Source organism: Rutidosis leptorrhynchoides, chromosome 7 (genome assembly GCF_046630445.1).
Source record: "Rutidosis leptorrhynchoides isolate AG116_Rl617_1_P2 chromosome 7, CSIRO_AGI_Rlap_v1, whole genome shotgun sequence".
NCBI classification, from domain to species: Eukaryota; Viridiplantae; Streptophyta; class Magnoliopsida; order Asterales; family Asteraceae; genus Rutidosis; species Rutidosis leptorrhynchoides.
The window spans coordinates 259,204,708-259,222,014 of NC_092339.1; the positions used below are offsets into that span (position 1 = coordinate 259,204,708).

General features: G+C 33.6%; 1 protein-coding gene across 1 annotated transcript; it reads left to right on the forward strand.

Annotated features, from left to right (window-relative positions):
* The first annotated feature begins 6,743 nt into the window (after positions 1 to 6,743).
* LOC139859976 (uncharacterized) lies at positions 6,744 to 13,241 on the forward strand. The gene is made up of 19 exons (XM_071848749.1): positions 6,744 to 6,841; positions 6,954 to 7,088; positions 7,420 to 7,538; positions 7,662 to 7,970; positions 8,053 to 8,140; positions 8,264 to 8,369; positions 8,624 to 8,737; positions 8,817 to 8,980; positions 9,059 to 9,173; positions 9,906 to 10,130; positions 10,209 to 10,399; positions 10,744 to 10,911; positions 10,996 to 11,101; positions 11,341 to 11,478; positions 11,567 to 11,725; positions 11,825 to 12,025; positions 12,165 to 12,359; positions 12,437 to 12,505; positions 12,942 to 13,241. The coding sequence occupies exons 1-19, from the start codon at positions 6,744 to 6,746 to the stop codon at positions 13,056 to 13,058; spliced, it is 2,817 nt and encodes a 938-aa protein (XP_071704850.1). The 3' UTR covers positions 13,059 to 13,241.
* Positions 13,242 to 17,307: the final 4,066 nt, after the last annotated feature.

Below are 17,307 nucleotides of genomic sequence, written 5' to 3' on the forward strand. Positions count from 1 at the left end.
GGTTATTCCAGAAAACTTATCTAGGGTAAAAACTAGATTTAATTTTCAAAAGATCAAATGTTTTCATAAAGATCCAATTTCCTTAATGGATCTAAATTTTTATAGTCATGTGGGACTGTAAACCATATCGTTATTACCATTGTTTATACCGCCGTATAGAAATCACTGATGTACAAAGTGTGAAGAATAAAGAAGTGATTCTAGTATTTCAAGACGATATTGCTTGAGGACAAGCAACGCTCAAGTGTGGGAATATTTGATAATGCTAAAAATGAACATATATTTTATAGCATTATTCCTCAAGAAAGACAAGCTTTTAGTTGCAATTGTTCTATTTAAAAGTGACATTCGTTTAAATAATAAAAGGTGAAGACAAAAGACAGATTCGACGAATTGAAGACGCAAACGACCAAAAAGCTCAAAAGTACAAAATACAATCAAAGAGGTTCCAATTATTGATAAGAAACGTCTCGAAATTACAAGAGTACAAGATTCAAAAAGCAAAGTACAAGATATTAAATTGTACGCAAGGACGTTCGAAAATCCGGAACCGGGACCAGAGTCAACTCTCAACGCTCGACGCAACGGACTAAAAATTACAAGTCAACTATGCACATAAATATAATATAATATTTAAATAATTCTTATAATTATTTATATATTATATAAATAATAAAAATCCGTCGGCAAGAAAGACTCCAAAGATTGTGAGCTGGAATTTCAAACTCCGCGACTCGCGGAGTTTGAAGGCAAAAAATGCCGCGAGTCGCGGAGTACCCCTGAACTCAATTCCCTATAAAGCCAACCAAATTCTGATCATTTTTCATAACATATATCCATCCATCTCTCTATCTATATCGTAATATTTATATTTATAATTTATATTTTAATTTTAATTTTAATTATAATTCTAATAATAAGGGTATGTTAGCGAATGTTGTAAGGGTGTAAGTCGAAATTCTGTCCGTGTAACGCTACGCTATTTTTAATCATTGTAAGTTATGTTCAACCTTTTTAATTTAATGTCTCGTAGCTAAGTTATTATTATGCTTATTTAATCCGAAGTAATCATGATATTGGGCTAATTACTAAAATTGGGTAATTGGGCTTTGTACCATAATTGGGGTTTGGACAAAAGAACGACACTTGTGGAAATTAGACTATGGGCTATTAATGGGCTTTATATTTGTTTAACTAAATGATAGTTTGTTAATGTTAATATAAAGATTTACAATTGGGCGTCCCTATAAATTACCATATACACTCGATCGGACACGATGGGCGGGGTATTTATATGTACTAATAATCGTTCATTTAACCGGACACGGGAATGGATTAATAGCCACTAGAATAATTAAAACATGGGTGAAATTATGTACAAGGACACTTGGTATAATTGATAACAAAATATTAAAACCTTGGGTTACACTCAGTCAACATCCTGGTGTAATTATTAAACAAAGTATTAAAATCTTGTTACAGTTTAAGTCCCCAATTAGTTGGAATATTTAACTTCGGGTATAAGGATAATTTGACGAGGATACTCGCACTTTATATTTATGACTGATGGACTGTTATGGACAAAAACCAGACGGACATATTAAATAATCCAGGACAAAGGACAATTAACCCTTGGGCATAAAACTAAAATCAACACGTCAAACATCATGATTACGGAAGTTTAAATAAGCATAATTCTTTTATTTCATATTTAATTTCCTTTATTTTATATTTAATTGCACTTCTAATTATCGCATTTTTATTGTTATTGTATTTAATTGCACTTTTAATTATCGTACTTTTTAATTATCGCAAGTTTATTTTATCGCACTTTTATTATTCGCAATTTCATTATCGTTATTTACTTTACGCTTTAATTTAAGTCTTGTATTTATTTTTAATATTTTACATTTGGTTTTAACTGCGACTAAAGTTTTAAAATCGACAAACCAGTCATTAAACGGTAAACCCCCCCCCCCCCCTTTATAATAATGATATTACTTATATATATATTTGTATTTTTATAAAAGTAAACTAATATAGCGTTAAGCTTTGTTTAAAGATTTTCCCTGTGGAACGAACCGGACTTACTAAAAACTACACTACTGTACGATTAGGTACACTACCTATAAGTATTGTAGCAAGGTTTAAGTATATCCATTCTCTAAATAAATAAATATCTTGTGTAAAATTGTATCATATTTAATAGTATTTTCTTGTAAAATTTAATAGCTATTTTATATACACTCTGCTACCACATCAACCTACCTCCACAAATCCACCCATTTAGACACCTAAAGTGGACTTCACCAATTACCACTACGGGTGGTAATTCCGACCCATTCAAAGACGTCATTTAATACTTAACAAAAGCATTTAACATCCATTTAATCCAAATTAGTGTCATTACCAAATTCGACCAAATTCAATTCACCCATTATGACATAAGTCCCCAAAAATGTCCAAACTAACCAATAATCACTAACACAAGTGAAAATGGCCCTAATATACCAATTAAACCAAATCACAAGTGTTAAACACTTATCTTACCCAATTTGACACATAAACCTTAATTTTGACCCAATTCAAAACTAGTCTTTTAAACATACCCAAACGGGTTCCAATACCTTCATAATCACTAAATTAAGTGATTACACTCAAAATCAAAGCCTAATCATGGCGACATAGTCAACCAACCCAAAACCCGCCAAGTATCAAAAATAAAAAATCACAATAAACCCACTTCGTCATCTAAACGGGTTTCACACCTAAACAAGCTCAAACCCTAAACATGCACAAGAATCTTAAATATTAGATTCGGAGTTAGAGCTTACCAACACTAACAAAACGTAGCCGTGAATGAGGTGAACAACATTAACTCTTGCACTTTAACCCGAAATCAACATCCTTCTTCTCCAATGGAGCTTTCCCTCACTAAACCTTGCTTCTCTCTCTCTAGGGTTTGGAGTGTAAGTGAGAATGGATGTGAAAATGATTCAAAAGTGGATTTAAACCTAATATTAAAGTCACAAATCCGTCCACAAGTGAAAAGACCAAAGTACCCCTTTTTATTTAAGTAAAATACAGCTGCTGGCCCGTCAGGCCATTTGGACGGCGTCCAAAATGGCTGGACGGCGTCCCAATGAACTGAGACAGAAACTGGAACTTGTTTTGGTCGTAACTTTCAAACCGTAGCTCCGTTTTTGATGAATTAAATATCGTTGGAAACGTAATGATGTGTACTATCCAATGGTAAGGTTTTAGAACATTAACTGAAATTTTATTTGGGATCCAAATATACGCTTACATGCCTCGTATTTCGAATGACGTTCAAAATAACGCGTAACTGAAAAACGGGGTGTTACATCGGAGGAACCGCACCTCACCCCACCAACCGTGCCCTAATTAGCCTCGTATGATGTTCGAACCCTAGAAGATTGTTTAGATTCCGCAAGTTGACCCATATCTCGTACACTTTCATGACCGTCACTTATTGCTTTCATTCTTCACCACTAGTTGACGATCTAACGACACATCTGGACTTAGGTCCCTAACACTCTTAGGCATTGGAGAAGACATGAAGGTATTTCCTTTTCTGAGGTCAGAGTGTCTTCCACTGATGCTCGGCCACACCTCAAGACATATCGTATTACTACTTGCTATACGCACAACTTGACACGAGACCCATATTGAATTTCTAGAAAGGAACATGACGACATTACTTGGACCAGAACATTTTGAAGAAATTTCGGGACATTTAGGCATTGATGCATGACCTACAGAACCTACGTACCTACACCGAGAAGCCGTGTAATTAATTATGTAGAGTTCCTATTGAGATAGCATAGATAAAGCACCGTTAGATGAAATTGAGTAGAACTTGAAGTTGATCACGTTACGTTGACCATATATTGAGGTGGTATACATCACTTGTAGTTGGTGGAAGTGGTGTTCGTAGAAGAAGATCTTCACAACTTGTACTCGAAGATGAAGACGATGATGTGGTTGCCGAAAACCAAAAAGTCAATCTCGGGGAATATCGGTTAAACAACCTCTAGGAGCTATTTGGAGAGGATGCGATTCAACGTCCAATGGGAAGAGAATGATTAAAGAAGGCTGCTAGAAAATCTGATTCGTCTGATGCGGGTACTTCATCACGGGGAACAAACTCATCAAGATTCGAAGAGTTGGTTTCAAATGAGATGCGAAAAAGGAGAAGGAATTGGAGAGACGAAGCAATTGTATCGATGCTATAATTGATGAAGAACGAATGAGATCGACAATGGAAGTTATCAAATTATTTAAACTTAATCTAGACGACATTGCCGACCCGAAAGAAAGAAAATCGGCTTTAAAGTTCAAGAAAAAGATGGCCGAGCGATACAAAGATTATATCGAGCTTTCAAGTGACGACGAGTAATTGTTATATTTTATTATTAACGTACGTTTTAATTTCTATGAATTTAATAAAGTAGTCGTATTAGTGCCTTGTTTATTTGTTGTAATTTTTTATTTTTATGACTTATATAAATTGTAATCGTTTAATGATTATTAATTTAAGTGTGTTTTTATTAATTTAAATTATTATATATGTATATGTATATGTATTATTATTATAAAAAATGAAACAAGTAAAAAAAACTCAAACAAAAATGAAAAAGAAAATAAAATTGTGGGACCATTTACCCCATCACACAACCATCACTCCACTACAAGCTCCATCACACCATCACCCTATTACCTTTGCCAAATCACCACTATATCTCACAAAAACACCCAGCACACCACATCACGCCCTCAACATTAATAAAGGTCTAAGACCATTTGTAACGGTGGGTGGCGTTTCTTGCTCGTTTTCTTGTTTTTTGTATTTTTTGATGACTAAGACATGTTTCTTTTTTGGGTGGAGTAGTGGTGGTGTTTCTTTTTAGTGTTGGATAAGTGTATTGTGATGATGTATTAAAATATAATTGGCTTAAGTATTAAAAAGGGCTAAAAATAATATTATTAAATTAATAAAAAAAATAAAAAAACAAGAACCACCATGTTTCTTCTCCCGTCACTTTCCAACTAACACCAAAGAAACACCACAAGTGACACCATGTTACGCCGGATTTTGGCGTTTCTTCTCCGCCCCATCACCAAGTGACGCCGTCACTTGGTACCGTTACAAATAGTAAGTGTTTAACTTAAATATAAATTTAAGAAAATCTTTTATAGTACAATTTTACTAATATAACTGAAGTTTTAATAAGGAAAAATATTTATTTGCGTTTTACATAAATTTTATAATCTTTAAAGATATGTATACATTCAAGAGAACCATTATAAAAGTTTCATAACCTTCTAACTTAAATATAATATCTATAAAATTATTCATGCAAACTACACCATAATAATTTCAGTTCATTACACAAATAGAATTTTTTAATATATACGAGATTTTAACAGAAAAATTTATATAAATATTAAGTAAATTTTATGTTTAAGTATATTTATATTTATATGTTTTTTTTTAATAAAAACATAAAAACAATAAAATAATAAAAAAGGTATTGCAATTTGCAACCCAATAAAAAAGATGCCATTTCCCCCTAAAACGAACTTTTCCCCTCAATTACCTGAATCAGGGGAAAATATATCAACCAATTATTTACTCAATTTAAAATAAATTTAATTTTTAATCATCACGTTAGAAAAAGAAAAAGAAAAAGAAAAAGAAAGAAATAAGAAAAGAAAAAGACAACCCCCCATTAGCATCTTTTTCACACACTTTTACCACTCTCTCACTCATAAACAGTCAAGGAATACAGCAACGCATTGAATTTTGCTCTTCAAATCACCACCGCAGTCCACATTCAACTCAATTTTTTTCGGTATTTTTATTTAATTTCATAATCATAAATCATTATGCTTACAATTTGCAATTGATTAAACATATACATTCATATCGTTATACATATGTATCAATCAATCTATAATATAATAACAATTTCGTGTAATGATTTTGAAGAATCGCTCTACAGTTTGTACGGAATAATGTAATTTTTTTTCTGGAATAATTGAACAATGTAATGTATTTTTGAATGAATGTACTTAATTTATGATCAGCAAGGTTAATATATTTATTTATTGATTTATTAAAGTTTGGAGATGATCTGTTTCCTTAGGGTTTAATTTCATTAATAAATGTTTTTAAGGCTTAATGAAACTGCTTTAGGTTTTGGAAGATTATTTGAAGAAGAAATCTAGTGGAATTGGAATCTGATCAATTTGTTGTTGTTAATAGGTAGAATTTTTTACTCCCGTCCCAGATTAATTGTCCCCAGACAAAAAATACACAGTTTTAGGAAATCCCACTAACTTTATTTCTCCACCAATGAAATATCTTCTCTCTCCATATCCACCAATGAAATATCTCCTTTCCTTTCTATTTATGGAAGTAGACAATTAATTTGGAACATCCCAAAATGGAATACTGGACAATAATTTAGGGACGGAGGGAGTAGTAATTATCATATATTGTCAACAAATAATGTAATATTTATATTATATTTTTATTAACTTTATGGTTTTTAATGTTTTTTTTTTGGCTGATTTTAGGTAGGTTTAAATGGGTCCCAAAGTCCCTAGTGCACCTCCATATGTTGGTTCTATGTGGAAAGGTGTTCAAGATTTTGGGAAGCCTAGACGTGCTAGTAATTCATCGGCTTCGGATGAATGTTTTGATCCATTTGTTAAGTATGCGAAGTTATGATTTTGTACTCATTTATTACACTCTTTATTTACTTAGTCTTGAAGATATTAAAGGGCGTTTTTGGTATTTTACAGGCAAGCTGACGTATCTTCCACTCCTTCCCTAGCTCGACTTCCTGCATTTCATGCGAGGTAGCTAATATTTTGTTTATAATTGTATAACTTTTGTGTGCCTTTAATCGATCGAGTGATTGCAGTGAGCTAGGACCATGGTGTGCGGTGATCTCGTATGATGCGTGTGTACGTCTGTGTTTAAAGCACTGGTTCAAAGGTAGCAAGCAAGCTCATGTATTCTTAGAGAACGAATGTTCCCTCCTTCGAACGGCATTTTGGTAATGATTTCACTCAAGGTTGCAAAAATCGCTTCTCGGGGGAGTACTCGGTCGGGATTTTTTTATTTAACTTGGGGTGTACCCAGGGAGTACTCGGATGTTGACCATGTTTGACTTTGACCAATGCTTACCGATTTTTGACTGATTTTTCGAGTAATCCTGAGTTTGGCCAAGTTCTGACCGAATTTCTGAGAAATCCCGAGTTTTGGCTGGGTTTGACCGAGTTCTCGCCGAGTAATTCTGATTTCTGTAATTGGTCAGAACGATAGTCACATCCAAAAATTCTTATTTGACTTATTTTTTTTTTATTATTTTTAAATTTTTGTCGTAGTTTGGACCAAGTTCTATTACAACCCGAGGCAGAATTATTGAGCAAAAGGTCTTCAGAATTAGTAGTTCAGGGAGTTAGTAAAAAACCACAGAAAAAGTGTGGAAAGTTGAAAGTTCAGGGTAATTTTTATCTCTAAATACTATTACTATAAATATATAAAGAATAAATATATAAATATTGTTTTTATTCGCCTCATTGATCTATGATTCTTATCTATGATTTTTTAAACCGTTGTGATGCAGTGCGAAAAGTTAAAATGATCGTTGATCAACCGAGTGGTTGCACTTTCTCATCAATAAAAAAACCTCCAGTGGAGAAATTGCAAAAATTCAATCGACGTTTGTCCAACGCGAAATCGACACTTTATTCAGAGTGGCAAGCATTAAGCAGAGTACGGGTGGCGCCAAATTTTTCTACAAATGGTTCACTTTCACATCAAAGTCTTGCTTATTTACAATTCGGGACCCACTATTTGAAAGATGTTGCGGGGTTACTAAAAGTAGGCGTAACAAGTTTACACGATCCTTCAACACCTCCTGAAGTTCCACAAGGTATGTTAAATCTCGTTTTCTCGATTATCAATTCATGAGTGCATGTTTCGGTTATCAAGTCACTTTTTTCATGACAATGCAGAAACGTATACATGCACTTTAAGATTAAAAAGTTCATCAGATGATGACATGGCACGAATAAAGCCGGGATCGAGTGAAACGCATGTATTGTGCGTGCATTTTCCCTTTCATTTTCTTATTCTTGTCATCGAATTGAATTATATATTACGGAGTATTATTATTTGACATGTCTTATTATTATTTTTAATAAATAATAATAATTTAAAATGCAGCTTGCCAGATGACATGAGAGATGATTTGCTTATCGAAATTACCAATTCGAAAGGGAAGTATTGTGGTCACATCGTTGCTCAAATGGCAGATATAGCTGATGATATGGTATGTAATAAACATGGTTGTAAAATGTAGTCGATCGGGATCTTGTAGGGACTATCGCCTAAGTCATAGACTAGTCAGACGTTGACCAACTTTGACCGATTTTGACCGATTTTGATCGAATAAATCTGGTTTTAAATTAATAACCGACTTTGACCGACTAGAATGGACTTTTGACAACTTTGACCAAATATATATATTTTTTCAATATCTGGAGACATTTATATTAAAAGTGTTATAAATTGATATATTTACAGGGAGAGAAGCTTCGTTGGTGGCCAATATACCATGAACCAGAACATGAGCTTGTTGGAAAAATACAATTACATATACATTATTCAACTAGTATAGATGAGAACAGCAACGTTAAGGTAATAAAATAAATAAATAAATACAATCGTTACATCTTTTAAAGATTCTAATAACTGGTTTCCATTTTTCTTTTTATAGTGTGGTATTGTTGCTGAAACTATTGCGTATGACTCTGTCTTAGAAGCAGCAATGAAAGTTCAAAAGTTTAAGCAAAGGAACTTGCTGCTTCATGGCCCATGGAAGTGGTTGGTAACCGAATTTGCGGCTTATTATGGTGTTTCTGATGTATATACAAAGCTAAGGTGCTTGTTTAAACGAAAATGCGTATATGTTGTTATTATTATTATTGTTATTTTATAATTGTGTGTTTTCGTTTTCAGATACCTTTCGTATGTTATGGATGTTGCTACACCAACTGCAGATTGTCTAAATGTAGTACATGACTTGTTGTCTCCGGTCATTATGAAAGGGAAGGGCACTCTGAGTTCGCAAGAGGTGAGAATCATTCATGTCGTTTATAATGGGTCAAATACAGTAAAAGTCAAAGTTGGTCAACGCCCGAGTCTCTGACTTTTGCGATGCCGACTAGTCCTCGAATAGTCGGAATTTTGAAGTAGTTCGATTAGTCCCAGACTTGGTTGATTTATTCGGTCAAAGTTGTCAAAAGTCCAATTTGAACGGTCAAAGTCGTGTTTATTAGTTTAAAAATGGGTTTGTCGGTTATAATCGGTCAAATACAGTATAAGTCAAAGTTGGTCAATGTCCGACTAGTCTCTGACTTGGTCGCTTAGTCCCTACAAGATTCAAGTCATTCAACCGACTAGTCCCGACTAGCAACTTACCTTTTAGCGACTTTTTGACGTGCTCAATGAATTGTAAATGGACATTATCATTACGGCACATTTACCTTTTAGCGGGTGAATCTTGGCTGTGTTTATTATTTAACGGGTCAAATTGGGAAATGGGAAACGGGATGTAAGTTAAGCAAAGTCTACATTTGATGCATACAACCTTCTAATAGTCTTTGTTGGTTTTTTGAATTAATGTATTCTATTTTCTATGCAATTATAATATTCATCACTCTCTGTTGAAACATCGACAATAAATTGTTTAGTTACCTAATCTGGACGATGATTTGATATGATTGATCTATTATCTGGTATTTGTAAATATCATTTTATATTTTCCCATTATTTCTGTACGATTTTACGTGAATTTTTATCACAGAATCGCATGCTGGGAATGCTTTCGGATCAAATCGAACAAATCATCGCATTAGTTTTTGAAAACTATAAGTCACTTGATGAATCATCACCGTCGGGATTAAAGGACTCGTGTGCACGGGTATCTGGTGCCGTATCTCCTGCTCTGAAACCAGCTTTGAAACTATACTCTCTTTTGCATGACATACTGTTACCAGAATCACAATTGCAGCTATGTAAATATTTTCAGGTATTAAAATTCTAATATTTTATATATTTTGTTCCTTTACTATCACTTTTCTATGTCTAAAGATAATAATTATTGCAGACTGCTGTAAGAAAGATTCTAGGCAAACACATTGCAGAAACAAGTGAATTTGTTACCTTTAGTTGCGAAAAGTCAACGGTTGACCAGGTTGCTTATTCAATGGCTTATCAGAAGATGAAGTCTCTTTGCTTAAATATCAGAAATGAAATTGTTACCGACATAGAAATACATAATCAACACGTTCTTCCCAGGTACACCTATTTGTTACAGTAATTTCTTGTAATTTAATGGACAAAAAGGATTTGGAGTCAACTCAACTAGGCTCAATCCGTTTCAACTAAGCCCCAAATTACTGTTCTGACCCGAATCCATTTTGACCCATTCCTAAGGGCCTTGGGATTTCGTTTACACTAGAGCAAGGCGAGACGAAAAGTTAAAAAGTTGACTTTTGACCGACGTTGACCTGCTTTGACCCGACTTTTCCGGACTTTGACTCGACTTTTTAGAGTTGCTTGTTAGAAATCATAATCTTTATCAATTATAAAGAAATTATTTTACGATTATTGACTGACTTCCATTTTTTCTTTCTTTCTAGTTTTGTAGACCTTCCGAATCTTTCTTCATCACTTTATAGTTCGGAGCTTTCGAATAGAATGCGTACTTTTCTGGTTGCGTGTCCACCGATTAGCCTATCACATCCCGTGACAGACCTAATTATCACTACTTGTGATTTCCAAAGGGATCTTGCTTGTTGGAATATTAGGTAATAAATCTTCTTTTTATTGACATATTTGTTTAATACTTAATTCATGTTTCAAATGTGTTAACGAGTATTATTTACAAGCAGTCCTGTCAAAAGTGGTGTTGATGCCAAAGAGTTGTTTCACGTTTACATTGCACGCCGAATTCACGACAAACACGTCGAATTGCTCGAATCTTGTAAACTTGATAAGGTAGCAGTTATAAGTATTTGTTATTATTATATTTTATTATAAGGGAGGTGGTAAATTAAACCCATTCACTTACTAATGGTTCAATTTACGTTGTAAATTATTACGAATGGGTTAAATCGACCGGGTAGAATGGGTTGAAAATCTGAAAATATGTAATGTATGCTACTGCCTATGTTGTTTTATATAAATATTAGAACTTTTAGTGTGATAATATGTTAATTGACCGTTGTGCCCTTCAGCTAAGGTTACAGGGTGTTGGACCACAAAAAACCGCATCGATGTTTGTTGATGATATGTACAAGCAACTCAAGGAGACCTTGGCCGAGTTTCAAGTCATCGTTTGCCGTTGGCCTGAATATTGTTTAGTTCTAGAGAAGGTATGCATTATCAACAATTTAAAGATTCGTCGAATTTCTTCATATGTTCTTATCGTTCTATTTTTCTTTTTTTAATTGTTACTAATAGGCTATAGCAGATGTTGAAAGGGTAATTATGGAAACATTGGAGAAACAGTATAGTGATATTTTATCGACATTGAAGGAGAATACAATACCAGTAAAGGCAGTACAATATGTTCAGAGAATTGCAAAAGGAAATTCATTACCTTACACTTTTCCCGAAGAGGTTAAAAATTTATGCACTTTTTTGTCCATGTGAATAAAGAATTTTTAAGTAATTTTGAGGAAATTCATTATCTTTGTTTTTTTTTTTTTTATAATTCAGTTAGGAATTCTTTTTAATTTGATGAAGAAAATGCTTGAAGTGCTACAACCCGAAATAGAAAGTTGGTTCAAACCACACGGTTCGTGTATTTCAGAGAGTGAAAATGCAGTACCGGGTGAACTTTTGAGTGAAGTAGCTGTAACACTTCGAACTAAATTTAGAAACTATCTAAATGCAGTTGTGGAGAAATTTGCTGGAAATGTGAGTTACTTTCGTAAAATGTTGAACGTTTTCGATATCTTATGTTATGTACTTAATTATCATTAAGTACTTTTCTTGTTTTATTGAATAATTTAGAAACAAATTTATTTAAGTGTGTTTTTTTTATTTTATTATATAGACAAAGTTGCAAAATGCTACAAACCTAAAGAAGGTAATCCAAGAAGCAAAGGAGGGTGTCGGTGAATCTGATATAAGAAACATGATGGGGCCTTTAAAGGATCTCTTGACCACCATAATTATCGATCTTCATGGTTATCTTGAAGTTAATGTCTTCATAACCTTTTGTCGAGCTTTATGGGATCGATTAGGACAGGTGGATTCTGTTATCTTCTTAGTTATGTCGTTCAAATACTTTTTTATGGACTTGTTTATCATATTATTGTGAAACAGGATGTGCTGAAGGTGTTGGAGAATAGGAAAGAAAACTGGTCATATAAAGCTTCACGAGTTGCGGTGTCCGTAAGTCACAACTCTTTCTTATCACAGTTGAAGTTGGAGGTGTCAATATGGGTGGGTCAAGTAATGTGTTAAAATTGGGTCTGAGTCTGGGTCAAAGGGCATTCTTTATTAGTATGGTTTAACACGGGTTGGGTACAGGGATTCAAATGTTTTACTAATAGTTGGTGTATCAACCGAGTATCAAATTATATTATTTCAATTGTAATATTACTTTTTCTTAAAAATTACTTAAGCCATGTGTTATTTGACGCTGAGTGGGGCGTCAAAATTGATGTGTCAACTTTCGAAGAATATAACGCTCTTAAAGTGGCGTTAGTTTTGACCAATTTCGGGCATTATTCACTTTAGCAACAGGCAAATGAGAAATTTGACACCCAATCACAATTTAACACCTCATTTTCATATTATTAATATATATTTTATTATATGATGGCAGGTTTTAAATGAGACAATTGCATCAGAAATGCAAGAATTAGTTGGACAGACACTACAAGATAAAGATTTGGCGGCACCCAGATCGATAACAGAGGTGCAATCGATGCTGTGCAAATGAAATTTGGTAGTATCACATCCGTTCGTCGAGATCAACAGCAGAGCGAACCCCATTTTTGGAGTAGATTGTACTTTGTAGGTGGTAACTCAGCTTGTTACCGGAGAGATGTGCAAGTCGTAATTCATTGATTTATCTCGAAATATCCATTTCAGAATGTAGCAGTTAAGTGCAAGTTCAAATGTAACTGTGTAAAGATTAGGAACTTTAAGATGTTAGGGACAAAATTGCAGTTAGATGAAAATCATTTCATATTCATACACGTAGTATTTGGGTAACAAGCTTATAGTAGCTTATGAGAGTTTCAACTAATTTTTTAGTAGTTCAAGCTAGTGGTGCATGAAAAACCGGATCAAATGAAAATCCAAAACCAGATTTAAAAAAACCAGTTCTTGAAAATCTGGATTGCGATCCGGATCGGACCGGATCAAAGTATCCATTTGCAGACCGATTTTTTGGGATCAAACCGGATTTAATCCGGATAAAAAAACCGATCCGATCTGGGTTATTTTTTGGCTGTTCGGATTTTTAAAAAAAGCCTTTTTGGTGTTTTATGTGCTTTTTTGGACTTTTTTGAAGGTGTTTAGACCATTTTACCCCCCACAAAAACAGATGGTATGGTTTTGATTGAAAATGTTATAATTCAGTAGGCTTATAACTACCTTTAGTGGTTTGATTCTTGATGTTATAATTCAGTAGGCTTATAACTACCTTTAGTGGTTTGATTCTTGATGTTATAATTCAGTAGGCTTATAACTACCTTTAGTGATTTGATTCTTGATTTAGAATACTAATAATGAAGTGTAAGAACAAAGATGATAATGGAGAGAAAGAAAGAAACACTTTGTAAGTGTGAGAAATGGTGCAAGTTTAATGCTTGCATTCATGAGTATTTATAGCCTAAAATCTCAATATAAAAATACATACTTTGTGTACCAAAATTGACTATATGTATACACCAAAATTGACTATCCATATCTATAATGTTATTATTATTATAACACTCCCCCTTGGATAGCAATTTTATTTTGTTGAAGATCAACTATAAATTACTGCCTCGTTAAAAACCTTGCTAAAGAAAACCCAGTGGGAAAAAACTTTAGCTAAGGGAAAAAGAGTGCAGCATGGAGTTGACTCCTCCTCAAGTAGACATCGCTTCAGCTGTTACATCTTTTGAACATGTCTCATGCCAATGTTATGAACGTGTGTTCTGAAAATAGCAGTTGGAAGTGCTTTCGTGAAAAGATCAGCAGAGTTTTTGCTAGATTGCACATATCTCATTTCAATCTGGTTGTCCTTAATGAGATTTTGAGTGTATGAGAAGAATCTAGGTGGTATGTGTTTTGTTCGGTCACTTTTGATATACCCTTCTTTCATCTGTGCTATGCAAGCTGCATTATCTTCATAGATAGTTGTTGGACTTTTATCGCGTTCTAGTCCACAAGAATCAGTAATGAGTTGTGTCATTGATCTCAACCAAAAACATTCTCGAGTAGCTTCATGTAATGCAATCACTTCGGCATGATTTGACGATGTAGCAACAAGTGTTTGTTTTTGAGAACGCCATGATATTGCAGTACCTCCATTTAGGAATACATATCCAGTTTGAGATTTAGCTTTATGTGGATCAGATAAATAACCTGCATCTGCATAACCAACCAAATCTTGTTTTGATTCGTTAGAATAAAATAATCCTAAATCAGTAGTTCCTCGAAGGTATCGAAATATGTGTTTGATCCCATTCCAGTGTCTTTTGGTAGGAGCAGAGCTGAACCTTGCCAACAAATTAACTGCAAAAGAAATGTCAGGTCTTGTACAATTTGTAAGATACATAAGAGCTCCAATTGCACTAAGATATGGTACTTCTGGTCCAAGAATGTCTTCTTGATCTTCACATGGACGAAATGGATCAGCTTCAACATTGAGTGATCTAACAACCATAGGAGTACTTAATGGTTTTGCCTTGTCCATATTGAAACGTTTCAAAATCTTTTCAGTATATGTTGTTTGATGTACAAGTAAACCATTAGGCATATGCTCAATTTGTAAACCAAGGCAATACTTGGTTTTTCCGAGATCTTTCATTTCAAATTCTTTCTTTAGAAGTTGAATGGCTTCATGGATCTCTTTATTTGTACCTATGATGTTAAGATCATCAACATAAACAGCTATGATCACATATCCGGATGTTGTTTTCTTAATGAAAACACAAGGGCAAGTAAGATTATTTGTATACCCTTTGCTTATCAAGTAATCACTTAATCGGTTATACCACATACGTCCCGATTGTTTTAACCCATATAAAGATCTTTGTAATTTAATCGAATACATTTCTTTGGGTTTTGCATTTGATGCTTCTGGTACCTTAAATCCTTCAGGTATCTTCATATATATATCACTATCAAGTGATCCATATAGATAAGCAGTCACAACATCCATGAGATGCATTTCTAAATTTTTAGAAACTGCCAGACTGATTAAGTACCTAAAAGTAATTGCATCCATAACAGGAGAATAAGTTTCTTCATAATCAATTCCCGGTCTTTGAGAAAAACCTTGAGCTACAAGTCTAGCTTTATACCTTGTAACTTCATTTTTCTCATTTCTTTTTCGGACAAAAATCCATCTGTATCCTACAGGTTTCACATCTTTAGGAGTGAGAATGATGGTGAAATGTCCCGTTCTTATTGATTAAAAACGTTCCATATTAATTGATTTCGTTGCGAGGTTTTGACCTCTATATGAGACGTTTTTCAAAGACTGCATTCATTTTTAAAACAAACCATAACCTTTATTTCATAGATAAAGGTTTTAAAAAGCTTTACGTAGATTATCAAATAATGATAATCTAAAATATCCTGTTTACACACGACCATTACATAATGGTTTACAATACAAATATGTTACAACAAAATAAGTTTCTTGAATGCAGTTTTTACACAATATCATACAAGCATGGACTCCAAATCTCGTCCTTATTTAACTATGCGACAGCGGAAGCTCTTAATAATCACCTGAGAATAAACATGCTTAAAACGTCAACAAAAATGTTGGTGAGTTATAGGTTTAACCTATATATATCAAATCATAATAATAGACCACAAGATTTCATATTTCAATACACATCCCATACATAGAGATAAAAATCATTCATATGGTGAACACCTGGTAACCGACATTAACAAGATGCATATATAAGAATATCCCCATCATTCCGGGACACCCTTCGGATATGATATAAATTTCGAAGTACTAAAGCATCCGGTACTTTGGATGGGGCTTGTTGGGCCCGATAGATCTATCTTTAGGATTCGCGTCAATTAGGGTGTCTGTTCCCTAATTCTTAGATTACCAGACTTAATAAAAAGGGGCATATTCGATTTCGATAATTCAACCATAGAATGTAGTTTCACGTACTTGTGTCTATTTTGTAAATCATTTATAAAACCTGCATGTATTCTCATCCCAAAAATATTAGATTTTAAAAGTGGGACTATAACTCACTTTCACAGATTTTTACTTCGTCGGGAAGTAAGACTTGGCCACTGGTTGATTCAGGAACCTATAACAATATATACATATATATCAAAGTATGTTCAAAATATATTTACAACACTTTTAATATATTTTGATGTTTTAAGTTTATTAAGTCAGCTGTCCTCGTTAGTAACCTACAACTAGTTGTCCACAGTTAGATGTACAGAAATAAATCGATAAATATTATCTTGAATCAATCCACGACCCAGTGTATACGTATCTCAGTATTGATCACAACTCAAACTATATATATTTTGGAATCAACCTCAACCCTGTATAGCTAACTCCAACATTCACATATAGAGTGTCTATGGTTGTTCCGAATATATATAGATGTGTCGACATGATAGGTCGAAACATTGTATACGTGTCTATGGTATCTCAAGATTACATAATATACAATACAAGTTGATTAAGTTATGGTTGGAATAGATTTGTTACCAATTTTCACGTAGCTAAAATGAGAAAAATTATCCAATCTTGTTTTACCCATAACTTCTTCATTTTAAATCCGTTTTGAGTGAATCAAATTGCTATGGTTTCATATTGAACTCTATTTTATGAATCTAAACAGAAAAGTATAGGTTTATAGTCGGAAAAATAAGTTACAAGTCCTTTTTGTAAAGGTAGTCATTTCAGTCGAAAGAACGACGTCTAGATGACCATTTTAGAAAACATACTTCCACTTTGAGTTTAACCATAATTTTTGGATATA